The sequence below is a fragment of the Carettochelys insculpta genome, chromosome 12 (genome assembly GCF_033958435.1).
Source record: "Carettochelys insculpta isolate YL-2023 chromosome 12, ASM3395843v1, whole genome shotgun sequence".
In the NCBI taxonomy this organism is placed as follows: domain Eukaryota; kingdom Metazoa; phylum Chordata; order Testudines; family Carettochelyidae; genus Carettochelys; species Carettochelys insculpta.
The window spans coordinates 26,329,467-26,350,454 of NC_134148.1; the positions used below are offsets into that span (position 1 = coordinate 26,329,467).

The 20,988-nt window shown below is 38.6% G+C and overlaps 1 protein-coding gene across 3 annotated transcripts in view; it reads right to left on the reverse strand.

Annotated features, from left to right (window-relative positions):
* USP8 (ubiquitin specific peptidase 8) overlaps positions 1–20,988 on the reverse strand; it is a 37,479-nt gene that overhangs the window by 14,857 nt on the left and 1,634 nt on the right. For 2 of the 3 annotated variants that reach the window (XM_075006662.1, XM_075006660.1), the window contains exons 2-10: positions 15,888–16,063; positions 14,945–15,089; positions 10,764–10,849; positions 8,048–8,195; positions 6,010–6,067; positions 4,481–4,640; positions 3,215–3,377; positions 1,592–1,736; positions 1,188–1,426 (exon numbers count right to left, since the gene is read on the reverse strand). In XM_075006662.1, the coding sequence (XP_074862763.1) occupies positions 1,188–1,426; positions 1,592–1,736; positions 3,215–3,377; positions 4,481–4,640; positions 6,010–6,067; positions 8,048–8,195; positions 10,764–10,849; positions 14,945–15,089; positions 15,888–15,991 (1,248 nt within the window). In that variant the 5' untranslated portion in view covers positions 15,992–16,063. The remainder of the gene's footprint in view (positions 1–1,187; positions 1,427–1,591; positions 1,737–3,214; positions 3,378–4,480; positions 4,641–6,009; positions 6,068–8,047; positions 8,196–10,763; positions 10,850–14,944; positions 15,090–15,887; positions 16,064–20,988) is intronic. The other variant, XM_075006661.1, reaches the window with a different exon arrangement.

A 20,988-nucleotide genomic window follows, 5' to 3' on the forward strand; every position in this document is an offset into this window, starting at 1 on the left:
ACAAACCAAAAAACTTATTCCTGCCAGATTAAAAAGCCTGACAGAAATAAGCAGATGGTTGTGTCACTCATTTTGTTTGGTTTATCCATTTGATTTTTAAGTGGCTTTGGATAATTCTTTTGGACCTACATATTCCACCAGAAGTAAATGTTATTTAATAGCTGCAGAACATGACTAGAGGTGAGAACTAAACGTTAAGAGTCTTATGTGGCCTCAGGCAAGTCACAAATCATGTGCTTCAGTTTGCCCATTCCTAAAATTGGAGTATTAGGCACGTATTAACATTTTATTACAGCACTTGGAAGATAAACAGCATTAGATAACTAATTAGTTATCATTAGCACTCAACACTTGTTCTCAACCTGTTAGGTGAAGTGGGCCTTTAATGGGCTAAACCCCAGCTCTGACTTCAGGTATATTCTTCCCTTTTTCCTAATCATTGACAGGGCATGTGACTGATTGAGGAGAAGGTATTTAAGAGTTGTAGCTCAGACACAGGGAGAGACTGCGGCTCAGACTAGGGACTGACTAAATGGAGAGTCCTAGGAGTCTTCACTGCAGTCTAGGAAAGGCCCTTGAGGCTATGAGCAAAGTACAGAAAACAGTCCCGGGAAAAAGTAGAGCTAATTAATGCTTTAGGATCCTTGGTTGAAGCCTAAATTACAGGAAAGGCCCAGATTTCCACTATGCCTCAGCTGTACTTAGAGGAGAAGAAAACTAATGCTTTTTCTGATTATGCAGCACAGGACTGTTGTAAGGGAAGAAATTAGAGAACCAGGAGAAAGGCTGTGACTCCAGGAAATGAAAAGAACCTTGTGGAATCCCTGCACAGAGAAGAATAAATTAATTATTTTTGATTGCCCCCATGAGGAACACAATTGCTTTGGTTATAAAACCAAGGCATACAGAGCATCCATGGGAAGACAGGCTTGAGAGGCATGATGACTGGAAAATGGAGGTCTGAGATGCTAAGAGGTAAGCAATGACGAGAACCTAAAGACCTTTCCTAGTTCACCACATGCTGTGTGTGATCAGAATAATTGGGAATTTAACTGTAGTAAGTCAGGAATGCTCAGGTGAATGCAGAAAGCTGTGAGGAAACAATAAAACTAGACTGCAGGTCTCTCCATCTACCATCAATATTTCCTTTTAAATGAAAGCTTAAATAGGTAAAAAACACATCTTACTTGTGGGACATTTTTCACAGCAGATAATGGTCGGACTACAGGTGAACCATCAGTATTAGGGGTAGCAGCAACTGGTGGACTTGGAGTTGGTGTGTGATGTGATCCTGTCTTCCCCTCTTGATTATTTCCCATTTCATCACTCTCAGTCACTTCTACTGGAGTGGGCTTTACATGGACAACAGGTGTCAGAGGAGGAGGTGGAGGAGCTGGCTCTTCCAGGGAGGGATAAGTAAAATCCACTGAAACCCACAGAAATAATGCTTTTTTCAAAAAAAGTATGATGTTAATTAGCATTCTAACCTAAAGCAGGTGCAGCCATTAAATTGGCTTAATATTTATTTAAATTACTGCACAAAATTTGATTACTTGTTTACTGCTTTTAAATGTCTTCACTTTATACTTACAAGAGATGGACACTGCTTCATCCTTGCAACGTGGGGGTGGAGTTACTTTAGCATTTGTCGTGTATTGAGGATAGCAAAGAAGCCACGTCTCATAACCTCCTTCCAAGACCAAAGGCTCACTCCTTAGTATGGTTTTACTTTCCCACTGGGAAAAAACAGTTAAAATGAGACATTCTGAAAGAAGCAGCAGCAGCAGCAGAGACTTCAATTTAAAACTCGGGCATGTAAGCGTGTTGAGCATAGCCTGTTACATTTTAGCAGACATGTTCTTGTTCAGTTTGAGGACTGGTTAATTTGTTTAGCTTGCAAAATGTTAAGGGCCAGGATTCTCTCTCCTTTGTTTGTAAAGAAAATGGTGCCCTAATTTCAACTGGAGCCTTTAGGCACTACCATAATATAATTACGAATTAGCAGCAGTCCTTCAGTTTTGAACGAATACCCTGGATAGTAAGAATACTTCTAAGGGTTAACACTGTTCTGCTATCAACTAACTAAAGCCCTGCCTTTCAGATTGGAGACCGCCACCCAATCCAGAGCCCACTAGTATCATCAGAGAAATTTATGGGGCTCCTAAAATATTGTGTGTAAAAATACATAGAAAATATACCATGTCTGCACTAATTCTCAATCCTAACTTTACAGCTTTAAGGTGATTACAACACTGTGTGCATAAGAATCCTTTTACAATAAGTCTGTTTCAATAGTAAGAGAGGTAGCTGCGTTAGTCTGCATTCCAACAATACAAAAAGCAGCAGAAATGTAGCACTTTAAAGACTAACAATGATTTATTCGCCGATTAGCTTTTGTGGGACGGACCCACTTCTTCAGATCAAAGAAGTGGGTCTGTCCCAGAAAAGCTCATCACCGAATAAATTATTTTGGTAGTCTTTAAAGTGCTACATTTCTTGTTTATTTCAAGAAAGCAGAGAGGAAGACACTTAGAATTTACATACTACTATTCTATCTTATCTTTCACCAGACCAATTTTAAAATATAAAAACTTGTTCAACTTCTAAACTCTGACTGTAGCTGAAAGTCAGGCCAATCTAATGCTCCCCCAGAAAAGAGAACCAGAGACAATGTCCAAGAGTGTTGATAGGAGACTTCTTGTATTTTCCCAAAACCATCAGTCTCTGAGGCTTCTGGCTCACAAAGAAGATTTAACCCCACTCTGGCACCATGGATTATCTCATTAGGCATTTAGTGGTGAGCCACTTCCCAGGGCTCCAAGGAATGATGCATTATGGGTTAGCACGAGAAGGAAGTGAGACTCATTGAACATGTCTTTGACATACTAGTACAAGGAGAGAGACTTTTCCAAATGTTCTTTAGGGAAAGTAGATAAGAATTTTTGAAGAGAAAGTGATGGTTTCAAACATTTTCCCTCCCCCCCAGTTAGCTATGCTGTCCTCAACCAGAAAGAGGAAACAACTGAAAAATGTAACAGATGTGTGGTATCAAAACCATGCAGTCTAGCTGAAAACTGTAGGAAGAGAGGTTAAGGTGTTTACCCAGAATGTTTTACCCTTTTTCCTGCATATCAAAATTACAGCTACTTAAAAGCCACCTCTCACTAACCAGAATTATAAAATTAAACAAATATGAAATGCCAAACTCATGTACCTTAAAAAGTGCATCTTTCAGGCTCTGTAGAGTTGATCCTAGCTTCAAGTCTTTTGCAGAACTAAACCAGTCAAGCAGTATAACATAATCAACATGTCCTCTCTTCTTCCATGGATCTTTAGAATTCTCTGGAAGTTTAGCTTCAATCCAGTTAGCAGTGACACTGGAATATAGGAAAATGTATATGAGGGTACAAATAACACTTGGTCCAAGAGTGCCTCAAAGGCAGTGTCTACACTTGGGAAAAACTTCAAAATGGCCATGCTAATGGCCAAATCGGAGAGTACTTATGAGGCACTGAAATGAATATTCAGTGCCTCATTAGCATGCTGTCAGCCGTGGCACTTCAAAAGAGTTGCGTTTCACTCGTGCGCAGCTTGTGTACACAGGGGTCCTTTCAAAAAGGACCCCTGTGTAGACAAGCCGCATGCGACAAAACAGGGCACTTTCAAAGTGCTGTGGCAGGCAGCATGCTAATGAGGTTCTGAATATTTATTTCAGCACCTCATTAGTATTCTCCAATTTGGCCATTAGCTTGGCCATTTTGAAGTTTTTTGCAAGTGTAGATGTAGTCAGAATGTCTACTGTCTAAAAATGATAAGGGTATGGTTATATGCAAGGCATAACGAACAGAGTTTTGTTATATCAGTGCATGAAAAAGGCCAAATGTTTACAACTCATTCATTAACTTAAGTTACCTTCTGAAACCAAATGAACAAGCTTGTACTTTGAACAAGTAGCTCATAATACTTGCATAAGGAAATGGATTTTAGTCAGTCTAAATATAATAAGTAAACTGGAGATCTATATTTCTCAGCTGCCATAGGGTGTAGAATTCATTAACATTGATGCATAGTCACAAGATTCACCCTTGCCTTCATGTAATAGAAAGCATGCCAGTGTAAAACTGGCCAGCTGGAGCTCTGGATGCTGCCAGGACCCTGGCTAAAGAGCACAAAGGCTCCAGACCCAGTGATCAGGTAGTGCAGTCCCACCACCACAGCTAACCCCAATGTTTGGGTAGTCAGCTAGGATAGTCCCTGCATCCTGTTTCCCTCCCCACATCTCTAACCCCTTGCCCTAGTGCACCCTCCCCCCACACCTGGTCTTCAGTCCCCTGTCCTGAGCCCCCTGCATTCTGTCCCACACTTAAAATTTCTTAGAAACTTAAATTTCTTGCAGGTATTGTCCCACTGCAACCCCGCCAATCTGATCTCCCTGTGTGTGAGGATGGGGGCAGAGGCGGGTATGAAGGTTGTTCCATACCCAGGACTGATAGCCTCTTCTGGAACACTGATGGAGTTTAGTATACAGGATTCTTGATAATCTTTCAAGCTTCGCGCATCCATTATGAGCAATTCAATACTTTTGTCCATCATCATTGGAAACAATTTCTCAGCAGTGATTGCTCCTTGAGATACAGAAACTATTATATGCAAAGAAACAAAAAAAATCACTTGTGATCACATCTCACTGGAGAGGTCAAGATTCTTATTTGCAAATAAATACAGATGAAAGTGAGATTTGATACGAATACCTGCAGCCTTTGGCTTCTACTGCAGCAGCCAGTAGCTGATCTTTTAATTAAATTATTTTTTTTAAAGTCATCGGTTCTCAAAATAATCAGTATTTTCAGTCACTGATATACACTCATCTATGCTGGTTTATTATTAATGATGGTCTGTAGGGGTTTCTTTAATGAGGTCAAGACCAACTCAAGAGAAAAGTTTCACAGTTGTATAAAGGAGAAATGGAATCTGTGGAAAAGGCTCCTTTATTTAAATCAAAAGTTTCTTACAGAAGTCTCTTTAGAAACAGGCCTTTAGTATTTCACAATATTTATTGCTGGATTCTTCTATTCTGTTTGGCCATGCCACAACTCAATTTATATTTAACTGGCTCATTAAACAATAATTCAAAACATTCAATAATTCCTAAAAGCTGCCACTCCCAGATTAACTAATGGTGCATATATATAGGACGACTTCTATAAAAGTTATAATGAAGCAATGACAAGTCACTAAAAGTTCAGTATCACATGTAAGTTTTTTTAACAAAGTGGATGATTAGGGAAGCTCGGCTGAAGTTTCATGAGTAATTAATACAATGCTAAATTGAGATAGTGCACTAATTTTGACTTTAAAGACTGGAAATCATAACTGGGGAAGTGAAGGAAGTTATCAGAGAAAACAAAGGCAGAAGGGGACCAACATGATTGTCTAGTCCAGTCAGTCTCACATAGCTGACTGTGACCTCCCTTCTTTGAGCCTGTATTTGTTTCTTGCTCCTCTCCCCTGCTTCTGCTACACAAGTACATATAAGGCCACCCAGCTCTGAAAGCAAAGCAGAGAAGCAGCTGCTGGCCAGAAATTCAGCTGCGAAGGCAGTGCCTCCACCAGGGCCAACAGAAAGGTATGGGTAACCATGCCATACTATGCCTCCCTTACTTCTCTGCTGGTGGAGGTGCTGCGTTCAGAACTGAGCCCCCAGCCAACATATGCTGCTCTCCTAAACCTCCTTATGTGCCTCCACTCTCCAAGACATTTCCCCCAGTTTGAGAAACTGTAGTCTAGTCTGACCTTCTACATAAAACAGGCCATAAATCATCCCAAAAATAATTCCTGCAGCTGAGTTTTTAGTAAGACATCCAATCATAATTTAAAAATTGTTAATTACAGAGAATCCATCATGACCCTTTGTAAGTTGTTAGTTATGCTCACTGTCTAAATGAATTGTATGAAGTTTTTTGTTTTTGTTTTCTTTTTTTTCACCCTTGGAAACATTGTGTCACTCACCATTTAGGCTGGCAAACAGATCTTTTTTTTCCACTGAACCCGTCTTCTCACCATTGAGCTGTATTATCATATAAAAAAAATTTTAGAAGTTGCTGTGACTTTATATTAGAAAATAATAACTTGGTCAGCAAGCGACCTTGACTTGCAAAACATAAACACAACATGAAGGGACCCACTAGAGGAAAATCTGTAGAAAAGTAGTCCTGGCAGCTGTCCAGAAGTGCCAAGAAAGAGAATGAGAGGGCAATTGCCCATGAAAGAGGGTAGAAGGAACTATAGAAGATGGAACACAGCCTAGGACTGAAGGGCTTGTCAAGTGGAATTGCAGCTGGGTAACTTTTGGGGAGCAAGACAGAGCAGAGAAATGATGCATGACTCTAGGGATACTACTTTTCCTACTCAAGTCACAGATTCCTGGCCCAACTGAATTAGTCTATAGATAACCAGCACCCACTCCAACAAAAGTCACAAGATTTGAAACATGGAGGATAATTTCCATGCATGAAGCTAGAGAAACAATTCTGAGTTTAAAATAATAATATGCTAAGTAATTCATCATGCATGCTTGTAATATCTAAAGAGAGCATCAAAAATGAGCATGCTTTTATCCAGACATGAAAGGACTCAGCACGGCTATGTCTACACTAGCCAAAAACTTCAAAATGGCCATTTTGAAGTTTACCAATGAAGCGCTGAAATACATATTCAGCGCCTCATTAGCATGCGGGCAGCTGCAGCACTTTGACATTGATGCAGCTCGCCTGGACAGGGCTCCTTTTCGAAAGGACTCCGGCAACTTCAAAGACCCCTTATTCCTATCTGCTCATAGGAACAAGGGGACTTCGAAGTAGCTGGGGTCCTTTCGAAAAAGAGCCCCATCTGGACAAGCTGCGTCAATTTTGAAGTGCCGCGGCCGCCCGCATGCTAATGAGGCGCTGAATATGTATTTCAGCGCTTCATTGGTAAACTTCGAAATGGCCATTTGCATGGCCACTTCAAAGTTTTTGGCTAGTGTAGACACGGCCCGTATGTCCAATATGTTAAGCCATTTGATGGTATCGTTATTAGCCAGATGGAGAACCTATAGCTTGCCTATAAGAGGACTTAAAGGACAGAACACAGCTTTTATCTGAACTTGCTCTAAGTACTTGAAGGCACAATTGTTATACACTAATGAATACCATAATTTTTAATTAAAAGGGAAAAAAATGGAGATTTACAGAAGAACTGAAGTCTATTATTCTGTGGAGTTTTAGAAGTTCTGTTAGGGGCTCATGTATCAAATATGTCTAAGAAGGTACATGTGCAGACCAGCAAACCAAAACTGTTTCATACTATGCCATAAAAAGCCCTTTACCGAAAATGGCAGAAGCTAATTAAAAACTGTTATCTTTAACTGGTAATGTGTAATTTTCTCCAAGGTAAACAATCTAGTGTCAGCAATGCCCCTCTACTATGTATATTGGGCAATTGGGACAGTCTCTGCACCAAGATTAAATGGACATAAATCTGACATCAGGATGAACTACACGCAAACCTGTAAGCATTTATTTTAACCTCCTTGGACAATCAATAATGGATTTTAAAACTGCCATTCTATGAAAGAATTTTACTGCAATATTATAGAGGGAGACGTCTAAATTGGAATTCATTTACAAATTTAACACCTTTAATCTTGGCCTCAATAGCGATCTTAACTGACTTATGCATTACAAGGGTATTCACAGAAATGAGATACACCCAACTTAATTTGCTTCATTAACTAGTCCTGCCTAGTGACAGGCAACTTATTTCAACATCACCCCACTACATAAATGCTGATGAAGTGGGTTTTATCCATGAAAGCTCAAGACCTAATAAATTTGTTAGTCCCTAGAATGCCACAGGAATTCCTGTTAATCTTGTCATGGGTGCAACATTATTAGTCAACTCAGGTTCTTCCTTAACTGTTAACGGAGACCAATTTATTTTGAAGTGCTCTTTTAAATATTATGCATTTACACATTCACCAGCGTGTCTAAATATTCCCTTCCATTACCCTTTGATTTTTTCCTTTGGAATCTACCGGATTTTCTGAAGAGTTTTTGGCTAATGCCTTTCCATGATCTTTTACTTCTTGCTTTTTCTGCAGCTCTTCTAGTCTCTCTTTTTCTTCAAGCTTTTTCCGAACTTCAGCTTCTTCATATCTAGTAGCAAAAAGTCCATTTTTAAAAACAGTTTTAAGTGCATTGAGGTATTGAAGCCAGAGTTGTTTCCCCAGACATTTTAAATGTTGAGGTCTCACACTTATTCTTGGCTTCCTAATCTCATCCTATTTCCCTCAGTAGCTACTTAATATTCCTTTTTTGCATGTCATAACCAACTTTGCTTTTGGGATCACTTAATGTCATCTGCCGTTCTCAAGGCTTACAATTTCTCTCTTTCAAATTCAGGTGTTTATGTAAACTACTTCTGCTCTGGCATTACTGAAAATGTTAAATTTCCCACTCTCTTCTGCATTTGTACCATGTATAACTACACAGAAAGATTTACTTAGAAGATTTGAGTATTGACCTCAATGTGTTAGTTATGTTCCCTGGGCAGATTTTTGTAAGAAAATTTAGTGAGGCATCTAATAAATAATGGTATCACTAATAGCCAATTACTGGAAGAATAAGAATATATAGGTTTTTTTCTGTATTTTTTCAGACACAGAAGTCTTAAGTCAATAAACTTTTAAGACTGACTGCATCAGCAAATCACAACCAATTATTAGCTGTCAGGTATCTAACAAGTGGACTATTTTTTTCTTCTCCTATCCACTCCCTCCAAATAGTTATTTGCGCCCAGCAACCATCTTTAAGTAATTTAAAACACTGGAGTTCAATAAAATTAATGAGTGACTGGGTACTCAAGACTCAGGGGTTAAAAATACCAGGTCACTTCTTAGCAGCTTGTTTAAAACATCTGGCCTAACCTATTTTTTTGAATGAGGTTTTCTCCTCTATTGTTGCAAAGTTTGCTCCAGTATTGAAAACTAGTGCTCTGTCTGCTCTTGGCCAAAACTTTGAAATGGCCATGCTAATGGCCAAATCGAAGAATACTACTGAGGCAGTGAATTGAACAATCAGCCCCTCATTAGCATTCGCATGCTGCCGGCTGTGGTGTTTCGAAGGTGCCGCTTTGGAACGCGCATGGCTTGGGGCAGCTACACGGGGGTCCTTTTCGAAAGGACCCTGCACATTTCAAAATATCCTTATTCCCCTCAGCTGAGAGGAATAAGGGGATTTTGAAATGTGCGGGGTCCTTTTCAAAAGGACCCCTGTGTAGCCGTGCACGTTCGAAAAAGGTGCTTTCAAAGCGCCAAGGCCAGAAGTGTGCGAATGCTAATGAGGTGCTGAATGTTCAAGTCAGCGCCTCATTAGTATTTTCTGATTTGGCCATTAGCACGGCCATTTTGAAGTTCTGGCCAAATGTAGACACAGCCCAGGAGTATATGAATGACCATTTACCTTAATAAGATGTGAACTAATTAGGACTATCTTAATGACAACAATTCAACCACTGGCCTGTCAAGTAAGGAGCATTCAATTAGTGAACTACATTACTCATACCAAATGTACCTATCACATCCTGTTCTCCTATCAGTGGAATAGGCATTCCAAACTTGCAGCCTCACTGTGGAATCTGATGTTTATATGTAGCTTTCTAGTTCATGACACAAGCACTAATTCAGGAAGCATCCCTATATGAAACAGCACATAAACATACACTTCACTTCCCTTAGTTTCAAGCGAGACTTGAGCATGTATCAAGATCAACATTTTCCCCTTCTTTCTTATTGAATCTCAGCAATGCTAAATGTCTAGCCATCTCTCAAACAATACGAATACAATTCTTGCAAAATGAATTTTTTTTTTTTTTCCTGTGAAGTGCAAACAAAATCATCCATACTGGGATTCTCTTATTTCAATGCAAATGGTGTTTTACTATTTGAACCTCTCCCTGAGTTTTAAATTCGGTAACTAACCATTCTCCAGGGGAAAAAACATGCCAGAGTAAATTAAACTGTTTAATATACTTATCGTAAAGTAGCTTCTCTGACTTTACAGGAGCCACTTTTCCTTTATAAGTGTCTTTAAAGATGTCAATACCTATTTTCACAATATTCTTGAAACAGTTATTTATTGTATCAACCCTTAAACTTTGTTCCTTTGGAGAGAAGCCATGAGATAGCACAAAAAAAGCTTTCAGAACTCTTGCCTTTGAGCAAGCTACAAGGGCAAAAGTACAGTTGTGCTGGTAAAAATTGCCTCCACAATAGGAATGCTTTCCCAATATAGTTTACTGGTACACTTATCAAAGTAAAGTGCCCATGGCATACGCCAGGATTTACTATGATCACATGACAGGAAAGAATATTATGGAAGGGCTTTTTTAATATCAGAGTGACTTTAACATCAGTTCCCCAAGGGTTTTCATTGACACCCTTGATTGTACAGATTAGTGAAAATCAAAACAGCTGACTTTTGATAGTACTAAGTGGTTTATTTAAAAAAAAAAAAAAGAGAAACTGTAGATAGGTTTAAAGCACATGGGCTTGAAGTGACTGGTATGAATGATGTCAAATGAAATCCAGTTTGAATAAAATGTTCAACCAGAAAGCTTAAGCTCTCACATATCACAGACAATACTTCAGAGGCAGATGCACAGACTTCAAATATATTCAGCAATATTTTACATATTGCTTTATTTTTTTAAAAAGTTACACATACCTAAGTTTGAGACTGTCTGAGAGCCTTTCAGCTTCTTCAATAGCTTTTTTAATGTTTGTAGGTCCCAGTATAGAATGAAAGTAATCCTAAAACAATAAGAACCACCCCATCATGCAGTTAATACTAACCAGTATACATAGAGAATATTTCTACAGACACTAAGAACAACATTTAGCACCTAGCTCACAGCACACTGAAGATGTAATGAAATTACCTACAGAAAAAAAAATCTAAAACTAAAACAAGTAATTTTATATTACTGCCATAGTTACTCTATAAACGTATGGTGTTCCACTCATCAATATTTTAGGGAAAAAAAATAGCACAATGTACATAAAACAGGCAAATATACATAAACCTGTTAATAGCTTTTAAAATGTTAACAAGCTCTGGTCATAAGATTGGAAGGGTAAAAAAAAACCAAACCTCTTACAAGGGACTAAGATTATCCTAAAACAGGCGTGTCCAACCTGCGGCCCGCCGGCCGCATGCGGCCCTGGACAGCTAGTAATGCGGCCCCACAAGATCGTAAACTTTTAACATTATTATGTGATTTATATACATTAACTATATTATATATTTTGTACGCAGCCCAAGACTATCTTCACTCAGTGAGGCCCAGGCAAGCCAAAAGGTTGGACACCCATGTCCTAAAAAGAAGTAATCAATTTAGTTTTATACCAGCAAAGCACTTTAACAGATAGCAAACAGGTTACCCCTTGAATCATGCTATATTTGAACCACTTTAACCCAGCAACCTTGGGAAATAGACTGTGCCAGACTATGGAATTTTCCACACCCTGGGTATTCACCTTAATGTAAACCAACTCCATTACTAAAGCTTTTGTATGCACAAAGCTTTGAGTACTGTACATGTATATCATATTAAGATAAATCCTTCATGCACTGTTTGGAAATTTTATTTGTATCATACGTAGATAATTAAGCAGAAGCCACTAACTGTACAGTACTGCTGGCATTTCTCATGTTTACAAGTTAAATTTGTGCTAGACAGTACATAGGTATACTTTGTTTTGTTGTGTTTAACTTACTTTATTATGTACGTATAGTAATCAAAAAATTGTAAAGCTGCACATTAGTGCTCTGCATATCTATTTTGTTTGTTACATTTGTGCCTGACAGTATGTATACTTGTTTTGAAGATGAAAATAATTTTGCAAAAGTACTGAATTTTTATTTAACATGTAACAGACAGCAATACATACAATAGAAATACTTATCTATAGAAACATAATATACATAGAATACAAATGAAATTAAAAATACAAGTAAAGCACTGTACTTAGGTAAATTAACAGCTAACTGCAAAAATAAGAGTTTCATAAACAGTAATGTTTCACACATCAATTGTGTTTGGAAACAGTACAAATTGATTAAAGTATGTACTACATAGTAAATAAGCTTACAGTAAAGTTTTATACAGAACTTGTGCTAGGTATTTCGTCAGCAGCAGCTGAGGATGAAGCTTCTGGAATATTCGTTACTTCACGTGTTTCACTGACATTCTTGAACATGTCAGTAAACTGTAACCGTTTCACATATTTTGATTTTTCACGTTTCAGCTGGTTTTGAATTATGTAAATATTCATAATCTGCTGTTCACTTATGAAGTTACATTGCTCAAGGCCAGTTATTAGGCGAGTTGTAAGTTTGATGCATTCATCAAGTGAAATTCTTTCTTCGGCCATTATGTAGTCTTCATCTTCACTGTCTTTTTCATCTTTATCCTTATTCTTTACCATTTCCAAAATTTCCTCATCAGTAAAATGGACAACAGGAGCATCTTTGTCAACATCAAGCCACTCCTCAATATTACCTGCATATAATTCTTTTAAATCAAGGTTAGTAATGCTTCTTGCATATTCAACCAACTCATTTACCAGCCGTTTCTCATGTGAGATACGGAACCCTGTGAAGTCAGACATTTCACTAGCATCTTCAGCTTCAAACACTAATTCTGGCCAAAGCCTATACCATACCTTCTTCAAAACTGACCTTGGAATATTGTCCCAAGCACGTGCAAGTCCCCAAATTACATCCCTCAAGTTATACTCCTCATAAATTTCAACCACTGATTTATTACTATTTATGTCACTCAAGAATTTATGCAAAAACTCTGATCGATACTGACACTTCAGATAACGTAATACACCTTCATCGTGGGCCTGAAGTATTGAAGTACAGTTAGGAGGTAGGAAAAGCACAAATATATTATCTTTCACTAACGTGTCTGCTTTGGGGTGGGCCAAGCAATTGTCCAAAATAAGTAAAATCTTGCAATTCGGGTCCATCCCTAGACTACTGCAATGTTGACGCACTTGTGGTGCAAAAGCTTTTTCAAACCAATCTGTTAATATTTGTCCAGTAATCCAACCATTTTTGCTTGCTTGGTATTCTACGGGAAACACTTTAATGCCACTGAATGCTCTTGGATACAAGCTTTTTCCAATCACTAGCAATTTTATCTTGTGTGTTCCTGCTGCATTTGAGCAACCTAATACAGTCACTTGTTCCTCCATTCCATTATGCATATCCTCTTCAATAGCCAACATTTTCTTGGGCATGCACCTCCAAAATAGTGCTGTTTCATCTGCCTTATACACTTGTTCCGGACTTAGTTTTTCATCCACCACTAAATTTGAAAATTCTTCAACAAACTTTTCAGTTGCTTCTTGATCAGCAGAAACTCTTTCACCAGCCATGCCGCAGAGAGTGATACCGTGCCTTTTCTTGAATTTGTGAAGCCATCCTTGGGAATATGCACATTCAAAGGGAAGTTGAAGTTGTGCATGGAATATTTTTGCTTGTTCCATAAGCATTGGACCAGAGATGTTTAGTCCTTTGCTTTGCCGTAGCTGAAACCACTGAATTAACGCTGTATCAAGAGCAACACTTTTCCCTTCTTTCATTGTTCTACGGTTTTCCATGCCTTTTCTTGACTCACTTCCTGCATAAAATTTGCGCAGTTGCTCTTTATGCTTTTTGATATCATACACAGTAGATGACCCAACACCGTAAAAGTCACACAAGCTTTTCACTGAAGCACCAGCATCCAGTTTCTTGAGTAAATCCACCTTCTCCTTTATCGTAAGCGTTTTGTGACGTCGCTTTGCTACTCCGCCATCACTTTCGGTTTTAAGTTGATGTTTACTGGCCATGATGAGGATATATGTTGAAATGCTGTAGAGGTAATAATGCTGTACGTCAGGGGTAGGGAACTTTTTTCAGATCGGGGGGACAGTGACCCACGGGGGGGGGAAAAATCAGTTGGGGGCCACACACAAGTGAGAACCAAAAAACAAAAATCCCACGCACATCACTGATCTGGCCTGCAAGTGAGCAGAAAAAAGAACTCTCATTGTCATGGCCACTGAATAAGGGGGGTGGGAAGGTGGGGAGAACTAATGTCCCCCCACCTTATTTCCTGTCATGCTCCAGCAGGAGCATGCTGTGGGGTGCAAGGTCTAGGAGGAAGATTGGGTACAGGCGTGTGCTGGCGGGGGCAGGAGGAGCAGAGTCAACTCAAGAAGTGATGTGGTGCTTAACTGGTGCCCCACTCCTGGAGGTACATGTGCCTCCATATTCCTCTCCACCCACACCACCCCACTGCTCTCACTGGCTGCAGTGGGAGCAAAAGCCTCCGGACAAGTGCTTTGCTGTACTGCCATTCCCCACAACTCAGGGGAATGGCAAACAGCTGCTTCCTCCTCCCCCTTACAGGCAGACTCTGTGGGCTGGATCCAGTGCAGGACTGCAAGGCTCAGGGCACACCGCTTCCCCCTCCTTCTACCCCCTCATTCCACAGCGGGGTGCCTGCACTGGTGCTCCAGCCACATGGGGGTCCAAACCACAGGTGTTTCCCAGGTCACAGAAACTCTGATTAAGGAGGGTCAATTGTATTTACATGTCCAACATACTTTATACCAATGTAATTGGCAACTGGTATGGTAATGGAAAGTAAGGAGGCTTACAACAGTAGAAGAAGACTGCCTCATGTGTCGACACAAACTACAATAGTTTAAATACAATTAATGAAATTACTGTTTCAATAATTACATCTATTTAATTCTTTCAACTGCTCCTCAAATCTTCAGCTATAATGATTTCTGATTCAGTGTACTTCTTGATACCAATAGAAAAAACTGATGTTGGAAACATACCTGTTGTTGTTTGAAGTCAGGTCTTTTTTTAATAAGATTATATACAGTAACGTATTTCATATACAGGACATAGGCCTTTTCTTCATCTCTGTCCAACCTGCATTCCTCTGCAGCCTTGAAGATCTTAAGGGCACTCTGCACATAACTTGAAATGGGAGAAAAAGGGCATCAAATATCCCACAATTATTGACCTAGTTTTCAAAAGAACAGTGAATTCTGCAATGAACACCTGGCTTAAATGTTCTCATTCTGTGTGCGTGTTGTTTAAATATCCCTTTGGCAATGCAATTGCGGTCTTCTAGTTAAAATAAACCACAATAACTTTTTTCCCTGAATTATATTTCTTTTTGCTATTGTTTGTAAACTTGCTAATTATAGTACTGAAAGGAAATTATTCAGTAATAAATTAAATGGCAGTTTAAAACATTTCAAACAAGAAACTATCCACAAAAGGAAACCAGTTCTCTCTAGAATGCAGAGTAGACTAATTATTTTAAAACACTGGTCATAGCAAAGCATACAATAAGGTGCATGACGATTCAGCCAGCCAAGTCTAAAGTTAGGCTGTTTCAGTTCCCTGGTGATGGCTGAATTTTTCAGCCAATTGCTTGCACACACATACGTATTCTTGAAGAATCCCAATACACTGTCACATGTCATGATGTCTTGGATTATCTCCAGATTTAGTTTGACAATCCACAAGTGTGAGAGGAGCTACCATATCCAATTGAAGCTGAAGAGGGAATTGATGTACATAACTATCTGAGTTGCAATCTGGCCAGAAGGGCAGCATTGTTACTTAATGAGTTAATGCTTACTTAGAAAACTGATTTACATTAGAGCTATCTATATATGAATACAAAACACTTTGCATCACTTATTACTTAGCTGTGGCATTTGAACAATTAAATCTAAAGCAAATTAAACAAGGAAATTGACATACTTTTTTGTACTGGTCTTTTCTGCTTTTATTTCTGTCTTCTTGTTAAGATCTTTCAGTGAAGAACAGAGATAGAGTTCTTTAGGTACTGAAGCCACAGCAGGCATGTTAATGTATGGTTACTTATGTCCCTTCCAGGATAGTATGACTCCTCAAATATCTTTAATATTGATGTTCTTCTGAAAAATAGAAACAGAGGGCATTATTGTAAACATTCTTTCTTCAACTGAGTTTTAAAATACAGATTTTAATATGAAGCATCAGGAGTTACTGCATGTAACATGTAGATTTGCTCAACTTCATGTAGATTTGCTCAACTTCAAATGAAGTGCTTATTAGTGATAGAACCCTCTAGAAATTATGTAATACAGAAAACAAACGTAAGAGTACAGTTTTGAACATAAGTCAAAATGGCCATGTCTAGATTACAATGACTTGTCCACAGAAAAGTTTGTCGGAAGATACATACAAATATATACATGTCAGATCACGAGAGTGATCCACTCACGAGAAACTGGCCAACTAAAAGTACAGCAGACTGGACTGCCTGGTGTCTCTGACACCCTGTTTGTTGACAGAGGACCCCCAGAACGTCCAGACTGGCTTTCTGGCAATAATTCTCTGACACAGGTGTTCTGCCTCATGAAGGAATGGCAGAACACTGTCGACAAAAGTGCTGCATTCTGTCGGTGTGGATTTGAAGAGTTCTAGATGAAATATCTTAGCTAAAAGTTTTAAATGCTTATAACAAAATGAACCAGATAAAATAAAAATAAATGGGACATTTCTAGCATGTTCACTCTGAGAAGCAAAGTTACTACAAGATTTTAAAATAAACACTCTTAATTCCCTAGATGGTCTGAATGCTTAGTTGAAGATTAAGTCCAATTTTTTTCCACCTTGTATACTACTGTGACTACAGAATGATGATTAATGCCCAATACTTCAAAGTCATGAAGCTGCCACGTTTTAGGGTTTACAAAGTCTTAAATGCAGTTATCAGGTTGCACACTCATATCTTGTGTATTTCTGATATCATGAATCTTATTAAAATTCAGTTGTGAAGTAATACATGACATATTAACTGTTACAATAGTTACATACTTATGTAATGAAATTAGCCTATGCATAAGTGCCAGACTGGTGTGGCTACATAAACATTTGATGGATCCACAGATTAGATACTGAAAAGAAGCTACTATGTATTTCCCCACATTTCCCTGCCATTGTGCTTAAAATAATATTAGTATGTACACTGTCTCACTTCTATTTAGTCATCCTTTTTTTTTTTTTTTTCGTCTGGTAGGAAACTGATTGAAATTTCAAACTCATTTTGCACATGACTTCATGCAATAATGCAGGATGACCACCTTTTTCAAACTGCAAAAGTTAGACACTTGCAGGAGCTCCACCCCCTCCTCCTCCTCTTTCCTCAAGGTCCCATTTCCTGGTCAGGACATAAGCTGGAGCCAGGCTTTGATAAGAGCCTCCCAAAGACTCCGAGCCATTGTGGAGATCCCAAACCTCCCCGTTCCACCTGAGCAGGGGTTAGGGTGTCAGAGAGCAATAATACTTTGCTGGAGCTCTTTTTTCATACTAGCAGGTTTACCCAGCTTTGCTAAGGTCGTTAATTTTTTCTTTATAAAGTACATGATTTATTAAATGATTATATTTTTCAAAAATAGTGGTATTTTATAAAGTTAATTTTTATTTTGGATTTCTTAAAAAAGGGATTAAGATTTGTCCATTTAACTTTTTAGTAAGTATTTTTAAATAATTCCATCAAGTGTATTTATTTCCTTCATCCCGATAAACACTTATTATTCTCTCTGTTTTAACAAAAAGGGATACAGTCAAATTGGTTTCCAGTAACATCTTCTTCTAGTTTTCAAACATTAAGCATTGATGTAGCTGTGTCACACCAGTACACTACTCCAAATTTCTCCATTTTAACTTTTTTTCCCCCCTGTAAAATCTAGTGAGAAACAATCTTATTTCATGTTCATACTATTTTTCTGGCTCATATTGGTTCACTTAACATTCACTCAGTTATGCAAGTTTTGAGAACTGTACTTGATTTGGTGATAGCCTCTTTTCTGGTTAGTTTTAAAAGAAGGAATTCCATTCCAGGCACATCATGGTTTCTTTGCACAACTAAACACTTACACTCCTTGAGTTATTAAAAAAAAAAAACCTGCATACCAAATTTGGGGGTCCTAGCCCTACTGCTTATGGGGGGAGAGATAGCTCAGTGGTTTGAACAGTGGCATGCTAAACCCAGAGTTATGAGTTCAATCCTTGAGGATGCCATTTAGGGAACTAGGGCAAATAGATTAACCAAAAAAAAACCCATCTGGGATGGTGTTTGATCCTGCTAAGAGGGCAGGGGACTAGACTCAATAACCTTCCAAGGTCCTTTCCAGCTCTCAGATGCATGTATGAGGAGTTCCTGGACAAACTCACTCTAAAATATTAACAGACTACACATTGATGCACCTTTCTCTGCATTGTTCTGTGTACAATTTCTTTCTCCTTCTATTGTCCTATTGTTTTCATCCCCTCTTCTACAATTATTCTCTCCTTCAGTCTCATAGTTTTAAAATCTTTCACCCAATCACTTTTAGCTCCAATTACAACACTGGGTTGTGCCTGTGCCATTCTGTTGCATCAATCCATCCTAGATTTGAGTTAACAGCCTATAGAAGAAGAACTAAATAACCCATTACCAAATTCCTGACCTAGTTGTGCCTCACACAAGAGTCCTTTGTGGAATTAAGTATACATGGCTCTCTGTCTACACTTTGCTGCACAACTGCTCTCCAGTGTTCATGAAGAAAATTGCTTTCAGATCTTAGATGTGTTTTTTGTGGATACTGAGGTAAGTTAGTCCAGCCTCCTTCTTTTGTTAACCCTCACAAATTGAGCCCAGCCTACAAGCCACTTACAGCCCACCCCTCCATTAGCACCTTTCTTGGTCACAATGTCACACTGGGAACTCATATTCAGCTGGTATTCCACCTCAATTCCCAAACCTTTTTCAGAATCACAGCTCTCTGGGATAATCCACTATCCTTTGTCTGACCTCTGTTTTTTGTTCCCAGATGCATACACTTATATTTAGCTTTATTAAAATATATATTGTTTGTTTGCACAGTTTACCAAACAATCTGGATTGCTCTGAATCAGTCATGTGTCCTCTTCATACCTCTTATAGAACTCAGAGCAACCTTCAGAGGTCATCTAGTTCAGTCCCCTGCACTCACAGCAGGGCCTATCACCATCCCTGATGGGTTTTTTTTAAAGATGTATTTACCGCAGATCTCTAAATGGCCCCCTCCAGAAACTCACAACCCTGGGTTTAGCAGGCCAATCCTCAACCCACTGAGCTATCCCTTCTCCCATTATTTACCACACCCCCAATTTGTGCCATCAGAAAACTTTATCAGTGATTTTTACGCTTTTTTTTCCCCCAAGAACATTGATTAAAAACTATTAAATACTGAAGGGCCAAGAACCAATCCCTGAAGACCTCACTGGAAATGTACTTACTTGATGAGGATTCTGTTTACAATTATATTGAGACCTACCAATCAGCCACTTTAATTATAATGTGTGTAATGCTAGTTTTACCTTGTTTTAGATTCATAATTAATAGCATGCACTGCCAAGTCAAATGTTTTGCAGAGGTCTAAGACTGTTACATAAACACTATTCCCACTCAATGTTTCTGACATAGGTTATGTCTGTAAAGGGTGTTACTTGTCAAAACAATCGTGATGAAAGCATACGGTAGACTAAGGTCTAAATCAATGAAGAGTCTTCGTGAATCTGGTAAAACAATAGATCTTAAGGCTAAAAACTACCCCATTCATTTTACACTGAAGAAAAACAAGACTTCATATTAACTATGTAATTGCTAGTCCTCTTAACTAAACACCCAATTAGTGTATGTTTATCCCAGCCTTCCCCAACAGTCATCCCAAGTGGCAAGAGCCTATCTAGTCCCCCAGTCGTGTGAAGATTTACACATGCACCTAACTTTACTACCAGGAGTAGTCTGAAATATTTCAGAGACTATTCCAAGTAGAAAAAGATAAACATGTGGATGTCTTTTAGGACTGGCCCTCTACATTATAGAACTTCCCTCTTTCAACTCTGACAATACAATTCTATATTGTTGTTACTACAGCATATTGAAAATGTAGGGACAGAGTAAAATTTAATATAAAATATGTGCATGAGTTGTACCTATCCTTTTGTCATATTAATTCAAATAACATTCCCATTTTTTAAGTTCTTCTGAGAGCCCATCAAGTTTCTGTGCTGCTGTACCTAAATACTGAAGAAACTAGGGTACTAGTTAAGAGACTAAGAAGGAAATCCATGGGAGTATTGTGTAAACAAACATGCATAGAAAACTGTTTTCACTTCAATTTGTAAACAATATTTCATTTATTATGATCAGGACACCCAATTTTGATTTAAAGTTCATTAAAACTAAAAAGCCACATCCTGTCCTTGCCTCTAATGGCACAGGCCTGGTTCAGAGACCTCTACAAGGTTTCCTTCACCTATTGTAGTGTAAGTATCAGAGGTGTAGCTGAGTTAGTCTGTATCTTCAAAAACAACAAGACCACCTGTGGCACCCTCTGGAACCCCCACTCATGCATCTGATTAAGCAGGTCCTTGCCCACGAAAGCTTATGCTCCAAAATATCTGTTGGTCTATAAGGTGCCAGAGTACTTCTTGTTATTGTAGAACAAACACCCTTAGAAGTCATGCTGTCTTGGCCACGCCTCCTGTACTAAGTGCCAATTCTCCTAACGGTGGACAGTGCAGGTCAAAAATCAATGTATTAGTAAAAGCATTTTTATTTCATTTCTCATATAGCTGCAAGGATTGTTAATCTCTAATACTTCTCTGCATCAGGACCTAAAGAAATGGATATCAATGGGAGCTACAGGTACTTACTACACCCTCAAAACTTCAGAAAAAATTGACTGGGTATTATTAATGGAAATATTTAAAACAGCTCTAGACAACTTTGCACAGTCAAAACAGATTAGATAACCTTTACACAGCTCATTAACGTGACTGTGTTTAT